At 45.7% G+C, this 13639-nt stretch overlaps 1 protein-coding gene across 1 annotated transcript in view; it reads right to left on the reverse strand.

The window, feature by feature from the left end:
• Positions 1-13639, reverse strand: part of LOC149444766 (plexin-A1-like) — a 283982-nt gene that overhangs the window by 58833 nt on the left and 211510 nt on the right. Inside the window, exons 20-21 of the mRNA XM_089654551.1 lie at positions 7700-7956; positions 806-872 (exon numbers count right to left, since the gene is read on the reverse strand). Coding sequence (XP_089510677.1) covers positions 806-872; positions 7700-7956 — 324 coding nt within the window. The remainder of the gene's footprint in view (positions 1-805; positions 873-7699; positions 7957-13639) is intronic.

A 13639-nucleotide genomic window follows, 5' to 3' on the forward strand; every position in this document is an offset into this window, starting at 1 on the left:
GGAGGTCAGTTCACTGATCTAAGCACAACTGAGTTCTACCAGACAGAAGAAAAAAAAGATGTAACAAACACACACTATATATATAGCTATCCTGACGTCCAGCAGCTATGGCGCTTACCCTTCTGATGATGTACGTGAGATACGAAACGTGCGTCAAGGAGTAGCCCTTGTTAGCCGTGACATCAAGCCGCCGGATCAGGGAGGTCCGGCGCCCCCCCCCCCTTTTTTTTTTACCAGCTGGTCAGTGTTATGCTGTATTCAATTTTATTATGTCCTCTGTGAATGAGGATTGTTTTCGTATTACAGTACCTGAGAAGTGTGCCTTTTCTATTTTTATCCTGAATAAATTCAATTTTTGATTCAACTGAAAATACTACACTATGAGTACTCCTTTCTGCTCCACTACGAGCATTTAATTCCTCAGGACCACCAGGTGACCATCCCAGGGCCTAGAAGAGAGCTGTAATCAGCAGAACCCATCGTGAACCAAACTTATAAAGGGGACCCCCAGACGTTCCATTATTCATCGTGGAGTTATCCAATCCAGGCCACGCTCCATCCACAACCAAAGGGACCTCTGGTGTATATGGCACAATTGCGCAGCTAAATTGTGCCTCTGGTGAGTGTGCAATTTACTTATTGTTCCTGCACTGCACTGGATCACAGGTTCCACTGGGATTATATCAAGTCACCATTTTTCAATTATATTGTGGTTTACCATTCATAATTATTCTGGACTATCATTTGCACCGTATGTTATACTACTGTATTACAATATCAGTGAAGGTATTAAACAGAATCTTACCTTTAGGAACTTGTAGAGAAGAAAGGTGAACCAGTTTGTTAGCATCTTTTCCGCCACGGACTCCGTCCTAAGAGAGAGAGACAAAGCAACAGATTCTCAGACTTTGATGGTTCCTCATTGGGCTCCAAAGATACCCCAAAAGCCTGCACAGCCATTATATCTACATGGTGACTCAGCAGTCATGCCTTCCAATGTTGGTTGGAGCAGAAAGTTGACCCTTTAAATTAACAATTTACTTATGTGATAAAATATATCAGCCAACATATAAAACCAGTTCAATAATTCTTAGGGCGTTAAACGAAGCTATGGGGGAGAATTACAAAACCCAGTGCACTCAGAATCTGATTGGCTACCATGCACAGCTGCACCAGATTCTAACTTCAGCTTGTTCAGTTAAGTTTTGGCCAAAAAATCCCCAAAAACCTGGAAGCTGGTTCCTATGCAGAGATGCACCAGATTTTACATGCTCACGTTTTAGTACATAACCCCCTAGAATAGCAGACCTGGATTGCAGCGCTCAATCACAGATCATCACTCTGGTTATAAAATACTATTTTACCCACTTGCCTTTATACTTCCAAGAAAATGTGACTACTCCAGGAAGAGTCTATACCCTAGTACAGCCCCCATTATCCTTGAATACCACAACACTGGCCTCTTCTGGGAGTGTCCAATTATTGTCTGTGCTGGCCCAGCTCCTTTGCCTTTCACCTCCCTGTATATTCTTTTATGCATCTGTCAGAGGAAAGGAGTGAAGGGGAATAGAATCTAGTGTCAATGAGTCTGCAGGGGACGGTGAAATCACATCCAAGATGCGTCACCCAGCGACAGTCCCAGGGTGTTTGTATGTCGACGAGAGACAGCAACAAGACAGCTTGGCAGCAGGCCTGGACTGCAGCGGCGAATTGCTGGTCACCACTCCTGCTGCGGAAGGCCACACGGTGGCGGACTTATGGGAGTAAAAATAAAATTTAAAAAAAAAGTTTTTTTAAATTTGTGAATGGATTAAAAGAGAAAACATTTGCCCAGGGATGGGATATAAAAAATACAAAATGGAAAATATAAAAATCAAGTCTGGGCCTTAAGGAGATCAGCATATATAAAGCATCTGAATTTCATATTTTTATTTTTTTTTTTTTTTTTAAAGGTGCAAATGTATGTCGTAATTGGGAGGGGGTCTCTGGCCAAGCAAACCGCCTGGCGAAGACCTGGGTGGCACCCCCGTCTCTCTCGTCAAAGGCTTTCACCGTCGGCATCACGCAGACGCCAGAACTGTAACAATCAACAAGCCAGCCAGAGGCGAACCAGCAGCTTTTTCATTGATCTCAATATAAATTACATTTCGTCTCCTTCTGTGTGCCTGAACCAGCCCCAGGGAGCCTAAAAAGTGCAGGCCGTAGTTTTGTAATAAGCAACGAAAGGAAGCCGACATCAAAGGGGACATGGCTGTAACCAGCCAGGAAGGCTATAATGAGATGGATTCATGCACCATTAAATAGGACCGGTTCATGGAGAGGAAGATCACACCGCTTAATCCCTCCTGTCCTCGGGGGACTTGTGGGGCTCAAACTGGTTAAGGATTGCTATACGGTTCCCTGTCAGACATGGCAAACACTGATCTGCCGCTGCTAATGGACTGAGTGTACTTTGATCGTATCTCTTGGTTTGATAACCTCTGTGTGCTGGGCTACTGAGAAGGTTGAAGTTCCTTCTATAGAACAGATTTTGTTTACATGGAGTGCTCTTAATTACGGTGACCCTGTCACCAAACTAGATCAATTGCAGTATAAATTGAGTATTTTAAATACTTGCAGTGTTTTTCCTTTCCATAAATAATGTTTTATTCATTTGCAATGTACCTTTGAACTTACTAGAATATTTGATTACCCAAGGAAAAAGTCCTTTAGCACTGCCATTTCCCTCCTTGTAGGTCACAGTACCCTATTTACTGTCTTTGCTGTCCCAGCTCCTCTGCCCCTCCCTTCACAACCTTTTAAATAGCTGTGGGGGGAGTGAAGGAAAATGCCTTAGCAGCCATTCTCAACTAGGGCTCCTTCAAATGTTATTAGGGGTTCCTTCAGCTGTGGATGAATTACCTCCACCTTGATGAAGCCTGCATAGTTTTGGGACCAAAACCACTTAGCAAAGCCAGCAGCAAGACAATAATGATCTGTTTATCTGTATTTAGGGGGGCATTCTGACCACCATGGTATGGGTTCCATTCTTTCTACTTACCACAAATATAACAGACATGTTTCCCACTGAACCCGGAATAACTGGTTTTAGTAAGGGTTGCCCAAGACCTAAAAATTATTATATATGTTGGGAAAGGCTGCTGTAGAGTGTCACTTGAGTGACAACTCTGAGTCTGCTTACACCACATCCAAGATGGTGGCTTTCAGCAGCAGTATCAAGGCTTTTGAAGGTGTACACCAGGGAAGCTTTTACAGTTAAATACACAAAAAATGCACATATAATCTTAAGGGAGGATTTTTCATTACATAAACAGTCTGGCAACAGGGTCACATCAAACATGAACTAGAGGTATGAGTCTCGCTTGGGTTGCGAGAGGTCTTTGGTTCATATCCCGGACAAGCCCCCAAAGAAAAATAAAACTAGGCAGATAGAAAATGAAACAACAAAGTCAAGTTATAAATCCCTACTTTTGTAGTGCCAAGGTGAGTGCCCAAGAAGGATCCATTGCCAAAGCAACATTACAGGCTATTCCCATAGCATGAGATTCAGGATCAGTTCCCAAGGTATTACCGAGGTTACACCAATCTGGATGCATTGCTTCTAATGTTATAATAGAAGGCAGTTTTCTCATTTAAATGACACTCTATAGCAGTGCTTGTAAACTTACAAGATATATGGAGGCCTCAGCAGTGGCTACAAAGGGCCGCACATAATATTCAGTATAAGAGAGACTTTAGAACTACTAGAGGAGATAATCAGAAACTGCAGAATTGGGGTGGTTGGAGGCTGAAGACACACTCTACAGGATATAGACAGAGACTGAGGACAAGCTACGTGAGACTGCTGGATCAGTGTCATAGCCTCTACAAAAGAACGCTTCCACTAATGACTGCTGGGGTTTGCAATGGGCCGTATGTGGCCCTTGGGCTGCAGGTTGGGCACTAGGGCTCCATAATATTCCTCTTCACTCCTCCTCCAGCTTCTAAATTAAAGCTTATGTAGGATTGAGGGGAGGACCTGGGCCAGCACAGACAATAACTGCACACTCTCAGAAAAGAGGGCTATGAGGTACAAGCAGGCAGTGAACTTTTCTAGGAAACTGACTCTTCCTGCACTGGTAAAGTTTTCTAGCAAGTTCAAAGGCGCATTGCATGTGAATAAAAAAATAATTTATAGAAACATGCTGCAAGTAAAAGAGAAAGCATCATGCTTTATTTTCTGTGCTTTACATGCATTTTAAGTTGGTCTCTTTAAAATTTTTTACATGCAGTTATTAATAACTGTTATTATTGGGACATAAAGGTTCACGCTCTGGGAGAGGTGGTATGGCGGCGTTGCAGAATACTGGAGCGGTGTTCTTGGACGGCTCGCGCATGCCGATGGCTGCTTCCAGCGGCCCTGGAAGGAGCTGACACAGATAGGTAGCAGAGAGGCAATAAATAAGCATTAAGAGCTTCATTTACAGCCAGCTCCGACCGTCACACAGCCTTGAAGTGCAATTTCTGTCACCGGGCCGGTGATCAATAGAGAGAGGATGGGAAGATATTGAATTAATGAAGATAATGTATTTTTTAGCAGAACCTGGGCTTTTGCATTCGGAAATCGATGTGATTGTGTTTAATTCTTCTTTCAGTGCCGGCTCGCTGCGGGGATTGATTTTGCGCAGGCTCCCTTTTTAATCATTTTCACTTGTGCCCGCCATTGTGTTCGGGATGGGACCAATGACGGGCTGTCATTAATGGGCCCTGCAGCCCATCTGTGGTGTGGACGCTGGGGGTGTACAGTGTCTGAGGGAAGAATACTGTCTACAGCAGCTTTTACAATCTTTATACTCCCAAACAAACACTTGAAATAATTTTCAGGACTCAAGGAACCCCTGCTAAACCCGATTCATTGGGAGTTCAGTGGACAGAAGGCCCCTTACACTGATGGTCAATGGGAAGAATGACACCCTTACAGTGGTGATCAACATACACCTGTTATAGAAAGCCAAAAAGATCATTGGTGTCATCCTGCTGGCGCTGCCCACCAAGTAGCCTTGAACCTGAAATCATGCAGGCACCATCAGATGGAATGTCAATCAGCCTCAAGGAACCCCTAGCAACCTCTGGGGGAAGCCTAGGGTTCCACAAATCCTGGTTTGGAGAATGGCTGGTCTACAGCCATCAGCCTTTCACTCTTACTACGCTGGGAGAAGAAAAGGGAGAATATGATTGGTTGTTACAGGCTACAGACTGTCAGAAAATTCTGTGTGCGCCAAGTCGCTCCTTTTTACAGCTGGGGACTGTATGAGGGTGTTCATCCAATGATCCATTGGCCTTCCTTTAAAGCAGCGGTTCTCAACCTGTGGGCCGCGACCCCTTTGGGGGTTGAACAACCCTTTCACAGGGTTCTCCTAAGACCATTGGAAAACACATATTTCCGATGGTCTTAGGAACCGAGACACCGCTCCTCTATCAGTTTTCAGGCGGGTCCGCCCACATGCGGATACGTCCACATTTCCCTGGATGTGCCGCCCCTGTCATCTGGCCACATCCCCGGGATCACTCAACAGCTCCACCTCCTCGCCAGTGAGGCCGAGGAGGAGGAGCTGAGCAGCAGCGCAAAGATCAAAGCAGATCGAGCAAGGGAGCGGCCAGGGAAGGAAGACAGCTGACAGGTAAGTGTCTGTAGCGTGCAGATGGTGCTTCTGTAGTCAGGTATGCTGGCTGTAGATGGGAGAGGGAGGGAGCGAGCCCAGGCTGGAGCAGGAGTCAGCAAGGTAAGTATCATTGGTGTCAGTAGGAGGAATAGTGCCCCATCATTGAGGTCAGTAATACCAATGATGGGGCACTATTCCTCCCACTGACACCAATGATGGGGCACTATTTCCTCCCCCCCCCCCCACTGATACCAACGATGGGGCACTATTCCTCCCCCCACTGACACCAACGATGGGGCACTATTCCTCCCCCCACTGACACCAACGATGGGGCACAATTCCCCCCCATACTAGTATCAATGATGGGGCACTACCCCCCCCCCCCCACTGACACCAACAATGTGGCACTATTCCTCCCACTGATACCAATGATGTGGCACTATTCCTCCCACTGATACCAATGATGTGGCACTATTCCTCCCACTGATACCAATGATGGGGCACTATTCCTCCCACTGATACCAATGATGGGGCACTATTCCTCCCACTGCAAAATTACAGTTATGAAGTAGCAACGAAAATAATTTTATGGTTGGGGGTCACCACATGAGGAACTGTATTAAAGGGTCGCGGCATTAGGAAGGTTGAGAACCACTGCTTTAAAGCTAGAGGTACATGGGTGATTTCAATATGCACAAAAAATCCTGGTGAGGCATGTCAATGTGTTGTCGGCCATTTTGTAACCAGGCTTTTTTGTGGCACTGGCGCAGTAAAGGCTTCTTTCTGGCAGCTCAACCTTGCAGCTAATTTCTGTTCAAATATCGTCATATTGTGCTGCTTCAAAACAACCACAATGTCTTTTTCCAGAGCAGCCTGTATTATTGAGGTTACCTGTGGGTTTTTTCTTTATATCCTGAACAATTCTTCTGGCAGTTGAGGCTGCAGCCTTTCTTGGTCTACCTGACCTTGGTTTGGTATAAAAAAAAAAAATCCCTGAATTTCCCACTTCTTAATAAATTATGGAACAGTACTGACTGGCATATTCAAGGCTTTAGATCTCTTTTTATATCCTTTTCCATCTTTATAATGTTCTATTACCTTGTTATGCAGGTCTTTTGATGGTTCTTTTCTGATCACCATGGCTCATTATCTAGCCTGCTCAGTGCATTCATGTGAGATCTAAAACTCAGTGGCTATTTATACAGAGACACTAATTTCAATATAAAAAGCCACAGATGTGGGAAATTAACATTTAATCGCCATTTTAACCTGTGTGCATCACCTTGTGTGTCTGTACCAAGGCCGAACATGTTATCATTATGATTTAAAAAGGAGCCAAACAACTATGTGACAATAAATGGCTTCATGCTATCACTATCCCTAAATAAAAGACAGTTTTTGCCATGATCAGTCATATTTTCAATATCAATGCCAATATTTCATGATTTGTGCCAGGGTATGCAAACTTATGAGCACAACTATATCTACCACTTTCTCTTCACACTAATATCCCATAAGCTGTGTAAGGGGTTCTCTGAGGCCAGTAGTCCCTCCATGTTAAAGGCTGAGAAAGATTGTTCTACATAATACCTGTGTATCTAGATGAATCCACAGACAGTCATTTGTATAGTGATCATTTGCAGTCAGTGATTAAATGCTAGAGATTTTAGTAGTGGGACTGAGCTACTAAATATCTCTGGTTAAATCTTAGACAAATGAGGTTACTGCCAGTAGGTGTTTACATCTCTCAAATAGCAAGAGTTTAAAATTACCTAGGTGACTCTAGCCTAATGGCTGCACTTGGACAACATTTATATCATGGTCAAGAAAAAGCATGGCTCAACCTTGAGAAGACCACACCAAACCCCCATATCCCTTTGCTGTGGCTGGGAAATCCAGACCCAAGACATAGCATGACCAGATCCCATTCTGAAACACGCGGAAGGAGGATGACAAAGTGAGAAATCTCCAGAAAGGAGAAAGCCACAGGAAAAAATATTTTGTCTAGAGTTTCACTTTTTGCATGGTGCTCTATTATTGCACAACAGGTACCCTACCTTCTGAGCAATAGCTTGGGGTGGTTCTTGCTTTCAAGGTTCTTCTCGATTAGGTCAGATAGGAGCTGCTTGAGGACACCTGTGGCATATTCCATCTCCCCCTGCAGTGCCGTCATGATGAGCGAGGCCACATTGCCGCGGTCTCGCATGGAGAAGCTGCGCTGAGCCTCCAGAGTGCGGATGAAAGTCAGGAGGAAATGCTTCTTGTTCAGCAACTGCCCAAACAGATTCAGAGCCTTCTCCACATTGGCTTGGACCTGCAAAGGATATACACGGGACAATAGTTAGAACATAATGTGCAGCTCAAAATAAAAAAGAAACATAAATTGTTTATCGTTATCATTATGGATTTGAATTATATGGCCAAAGTATACGGACAAGCCATCCATTATATGGCCAAAGTATGTGGACAACCCAATAATGGAGTTCCAGTTTTTCCAGTGAAGGGTTCTGTTACTGTACAACTTACAAAGACATTTTAGAAAATGGTGCGCCTCCACACTTGCGGTAACAGTTTGCGGAAGACCTTTTTCTGTCCCACCAAGACATCCTACTGTTTACAAAACCAGCTCCATAAAGACATGATTTGAAGACTTTGGAAATGAGTGGCCTGGAGAGAGCCCAGACCTCAACCCTACTGAACAAGTTTGGGATGAATTGGAACATTGACTGTGAACCATGTATTCTTAATCTAACATTTAGAACCTGACTTCACAAATGCTCTTTTGGCCAAAGGAATACAAGTTCCAACAAACAACCTCCAAAGTCTTGCAGAAAGCCTTCCCAGAAGAGCTACAAAGAGGAGCATTTCCATAATAATGTCCATGGTTTAGGAAACACAGTGGTGCTATGGCCAAACATCCACAACCATGTGGCCATATAGTGTACAATACAGAGCAGAAAAGTCACATTCTCCTGTAGATTCCGATGATCAATTATTATTGTATTATTGTTTACATCTAATTTAAAAACTACTGATATAAGATCAAACGGTCAAGCAGAACATCTACCGTGTACAATCAGTCCGAGGAGGCGGATCGTGAGGAACAGTAAAGTGCAATTACTGCAAACTGTTACGAAGCAGGAAGCGGATATGTAACACATATTAATGCCAGTATATACAATTACACGCTTAATATAGAATACATGGTACGGTTAGGTCCTTTTTGCACGAGCAGTCCGATCAGACCCTCCATTCTCCTCTATGGAGTGGCGGATGTAAACAAACCTGTTTCCGTTTACACCTGCCTACCTCCAATCCGATCCACTAAAAACAAACAGAAGGGGATCCGTTCCTCTCCATCTAGGCAAATCGGATTGGAGGGCAGTTGAGTGTCTGTTTACATCCGACTGCCCATAAAGAAAAGTGGGCTGTGTCCATGTTCACTCTGCATAAGCGGAGCAGACATGGACCTGTTATTTGCCTGTTCTGCTCAGCGGGGTATCAGCAGACAGATCCCCCGCTGAGCAAGCGGAGTCCAATCCCGTGTGAAGGGGGCCTAATGCAAAAGTCTTTAAAGAGACTACATTCTACCTAAAATTCAAGCAGTGTAAATACCTGAATTTAACCTGCTATTACCTTTTAAAAGCCCTGAAAAACAGAATACATGTTGGGGAAGGCAGCACAACAAGCACATGGGTTGTGATGTAGCCCAAGGAGCATGCTGACAGCAGGAGAGAGTAGAGTGATAGATGAGCTCAGCGGTCTACAGCTTTATCTTTCACTGGCCAATCATATGCTGGGGGTGTGGAGGGGACCTGTAAATGTTACTTAACTCCAGCAGAAAAAAATCAGTTCTCCCACCTTGCCAGACAGGGCTGTACTGTGTAGCAGAGCTGTATAACTCAAAAATGGATGGACAGAAATAGAAATCCTTCAGCAGGTAAAACACTGGTGTATTCAGCTTTGCAGTTTAATTTACGCAAGATACCTGCAGCCCTTACAATGCAAGCTCAACATCAATGCAGCAATGCAGTATTCTTTTCACTATAACAATTTCAAGCATGTGGCAGGGAGGGGGGAGATTGTAAAAGAGCCTGAATCCCTCGGGTCCACTGATCAGAGAGTTCCGTACTATTCTGCACAGGTGAGTATAAATTCAAGACGATAGGAGGACTCTTCATCATTATAACACAGGGTGCTTTTCATCTAATGGGAACTTTGGAGGGGGGGGGGGGGGCTTGTTGCAGACATCTCCCTGCGCTTCATACATTCTGTGCTGCTGATTAATTCAACCATTAGGCGAAATTATCACCCAGGTTTCATATAGTTCAAGAGTCCTCAACCTTTGCAAGAGAGAAGAAAAAAACGGCTCTACAAAAGACACAAGCAGCTGGGGTGTTAATCACTGGAGTATTCATAATATATTCATTGGGCATTAAAATGTGGAGTTTTCTAAGTGCCTCTCTTTTGTAGGGCGCAAATTGCACACAACAGGTTCTCCCGCAGAGCTATGAAGGACACAGATTCTGGATTTGCGCGCCTCTGGCCCACTGGCACGTGGCGGCCCCATTCTGCTGGGTCTGATTGCTTTCAAGAGTTATAAAGTCATTGAATTGTTTTAACAGGAAGACCAGCCGCGGCTCTAAAGTTACTGAGTGACACAGATCTACACTTAACTCCTTCTGGTATTTTACTGCTAGGGAAAATCTGTCTCTGCATTGACCTTGAGCAAGGATGTTTCCCTAGACCCCTGGTGCCCAAACTGGGGCCCTTAAGCAATATTTGTGAGTCCGCCGACCGCGTCTTGCGGGATGTCTGCGGCCGCCGACCGCCTCTTGCGGGATGTCAGCGGCCGCCGACCGCCTCTTGCGGGATGTCAGCGGCCGCCGACCGCCTCTTGCGGGATGTCAGCGGCCGCCGACCGCCTCTTGCGGGATGTCAGCGGCCGCCGACCGCCTCTTGCGGGATGTCAGCGGCCGCCGACCGCCTCTTGCGGGATGTCAGCGGCCGCCGACCGCCTCTTGCGGGATGTCAGCGGCCGCCGACCGCCTCTTGCGGGATGTCAGCGGCCGCCGACCGCCTCTTGCGGGATGTCAGCGGCCGCCGACCGCCTCTTGAGGGATGTCTGCGGCCGCCGACCGCCTCTTGAGGGATGTCTGCGGCCGCCGACCGCCTCTTGAGGGATGTCTGCGGCCGCCGACCGCCTCTTGAGGGATGTCTGCGGCCGCCGACCGCCTCTTGAGGGATGTCTGCGGCCGCCGACCGCCTCTTGAGGGATGTCTGCGGCCGCCGACCGTCTCTTGTGGGATGTCTGCATTGTATTGGTATTGTTCTGTCACATGTTCTGTCCCCCTTTGTAATGTACAGCGCTGAGCGAACTATCGGCGCTTTATAAATACTGTATAATAATAATAATGTCTGCGGGCGCTGTTGGCCGCCACTGTTTATGGCTCATGGGATGCTTTATGGGCATAATAGAAGCTTAGTGGTGAACACTTTTGCAGCACTGGGATCCCTGCTTTAAATCCTGGCCAGGACAATATTTGCATGCCCTGGTTTCCTCTGGGTACTTTGGTCTGCTGTTAACTGACTCCTGCCCAGTAATTGTCCCTAGTATCTATGTATGCATGTGACGTAGGGATCTTAGACTGTAAGCTCCTTGCAGGCAGGAACTTGTGTGAATGGTCAGGGTTGTAAAGTGTTGTGTAGATAGTTTGTGTTTCATAAACATTTCTAACACATTTTTTTAAAATATGTGATTTTTGGCTAGGATTACAGTTGCAGCAAGGTCCTCTATAGCTGTATAGGGGACTGGTGGCAGGCTCCCAGAATACATGGGATATAAATTTTCTAGTTCTACTCATTAAAAAAACAGACCTGTCTCTATTTCTTCCTGCGCCACAGAGCCTTCGGGGAGACGAAGCAGAGATGCAGTCACAGCTTCCATCAGCTTTTGTAAGAGTCGCTCCCGAGAATGAACTTGCTGCAGAGTGGTGAGCGGCATCAGACTTGGTAAACGGTGGCAGGAGATGCCAGTCAATGATCTGTGCCAGCCAAGCTGATTATCCGGCTAGGTTGTGCCGGCATTTATCTTACACAAAGTAGCTCTGCAAAGGTCTGCTAAGTTGAAATTACAAATCCCACCATGCTTCTACTTTTGGGCACCATGCCTGTAAGTCTTGCAAAGCCCCATGGGACTTGTAGTTCCACAACAACTCTAGTGTCCTGGTTTCCTGAACTAATGTCTTCTACAGACTCCAGGCCAGTCTATACTATACATGAGTGGTCTCTTCCTAAAAAAGCCCAAACATTTAGAGGATGAGCACCACACGTGTGCTTGAGAGTGCAAATATTTCAACATAAACCATTTTGCTTGAGGCAATTGTAGCCGTATTAGTGCATTTGCGTCAGGAACAATTGAGTACTGTCCGTGATACTTTTTTTATTTGCACTAACATACAATTTTGAGGACAAGCTTTCAGGGAATGTCCCCTTCTTCAGGTCTAAGCAGTTAAGAAGGGGACATTTCCCAAAAGCTTGTCCTCAAAATTGTATGTTAGTGCAAATAAAAAAGTATCACAGACAGTACTCAATTGTTCCTGGAACATAAACCATTCAAATTATTATATTGTAAATCTGAAATAAAAGAGCCAACATGTTTTGGGAATGGGGAAAAAGAAAGGCTGACAACAGTGGTTGGGATTTCAGTACAGCAGAGGCATTGTGTTGTCAGCTCAAACAAGAAGTGAGGAGCTCAGCGGATATGCGGCAGATTAACGGGTAGTTTTCTATTTGCAGTGCATCTTAAAGCAATAAAACATGAGGAAATATATTATTTATGTGCTAAATATATTTATTTTATTTTGGACCAAAATACACTTTAACCACTTGCCTACCGGGCACTTATACCCCCTTATTTACAGCTTTCAGCGCTGCCGCACTTTGATTGACAATTGCGCAGTCATGCAACATTGTACCCATATGAAATGTTGATCATTTTTTTCTCAGAAATAGAGCTTTCATTTGGTGGTTTTTAATCACCACTAGGCACTTTACTTTTTGCACTATAAACAAAAAAATTGCAAAAAATTTGAAAGAAAAAAAAAAAAAAAAGTTTCTTTTGTTTCTATTATAAAATTTTTCAAACAGGTAATTTTTCTCCTTCACTGATGTGCGTTGATGAGGCAGCACTGATGGGCACTAATAGGCAGCACTGATGGGCAGAGATAGGTGGCACTGATGGGCACTGATAAACAGCACTAAAGGGCACTGATAGGCAGTACTAATGAGGTGGCACGGATAGGCGGCACTGCTAGACAGCACTGATAGGCGGCACTGATATGCGGCACTAATAGGTGACACTGATGATGGGTACTGATAGACGGCACTGACTGGCATCATTGCTGGGCACTGACTGGCGGCACTAACTGGCATAACCGCTGAGCACTGACTGGCAGCACTGCTGGGCTGCACTGGTGGGCAGCACTGGTGGGTGGGCACAGGTGGGGGGCACTGGTGGGCACAGGTGGGGGGCACTGGTGGGCGCAGGTGGGTGGCACTTCTGGGCACAGGTGTGTGGCACTGCAGAGTGGCGCAGGTGGGTGATCTGCTAGGCACAGGTGGGTGATCTGCTGGGCACAGGTGGGCGGAGCTAGTGGGCGCACTGCTGGGCACAGGTGGGCGGAACTTGTGGATGGCAGTGCTGGGCACCGATCATCAGGGCACCGATCATCAGTGCCCTGATGATCGGTGCCGATCCCTGCTCTGACAACTGCCGGTTCTCGGCAGTACTTTCCTTACGATCTGACAGCGTGAGGAAAGTGCAGCCGAGAACCGGCAATTGAATTTCCCGGTGATCAGCATGTCATTGGACACGGCTGATCACGTGGTAAAAGGCCGCTGTGATTGGCCTTTTACCACATCACGTGATCAGCTGTGTCCGTAGGACACAGCGATCACGGAAATCGCCGGGTGCGCGCCCCAGGAGCGCGTTCTGG

This window comes from Staurois parvus, unplaced genomic scaffold (genome assembly GCF_062004578.1).
Source record: "Staurois parvus isolate SC_StPar_1 unplaced genomic scaffold, SC_StPar_1.0 ptg000777l, whole genome shotgun sequence".
In the NCBI taxonomy this organism is placed as follows: Eukaryota; Metazoa; Chordata; class Amphibia; order Anura; family Ranidae; genus Staurois; species Staurois parvus.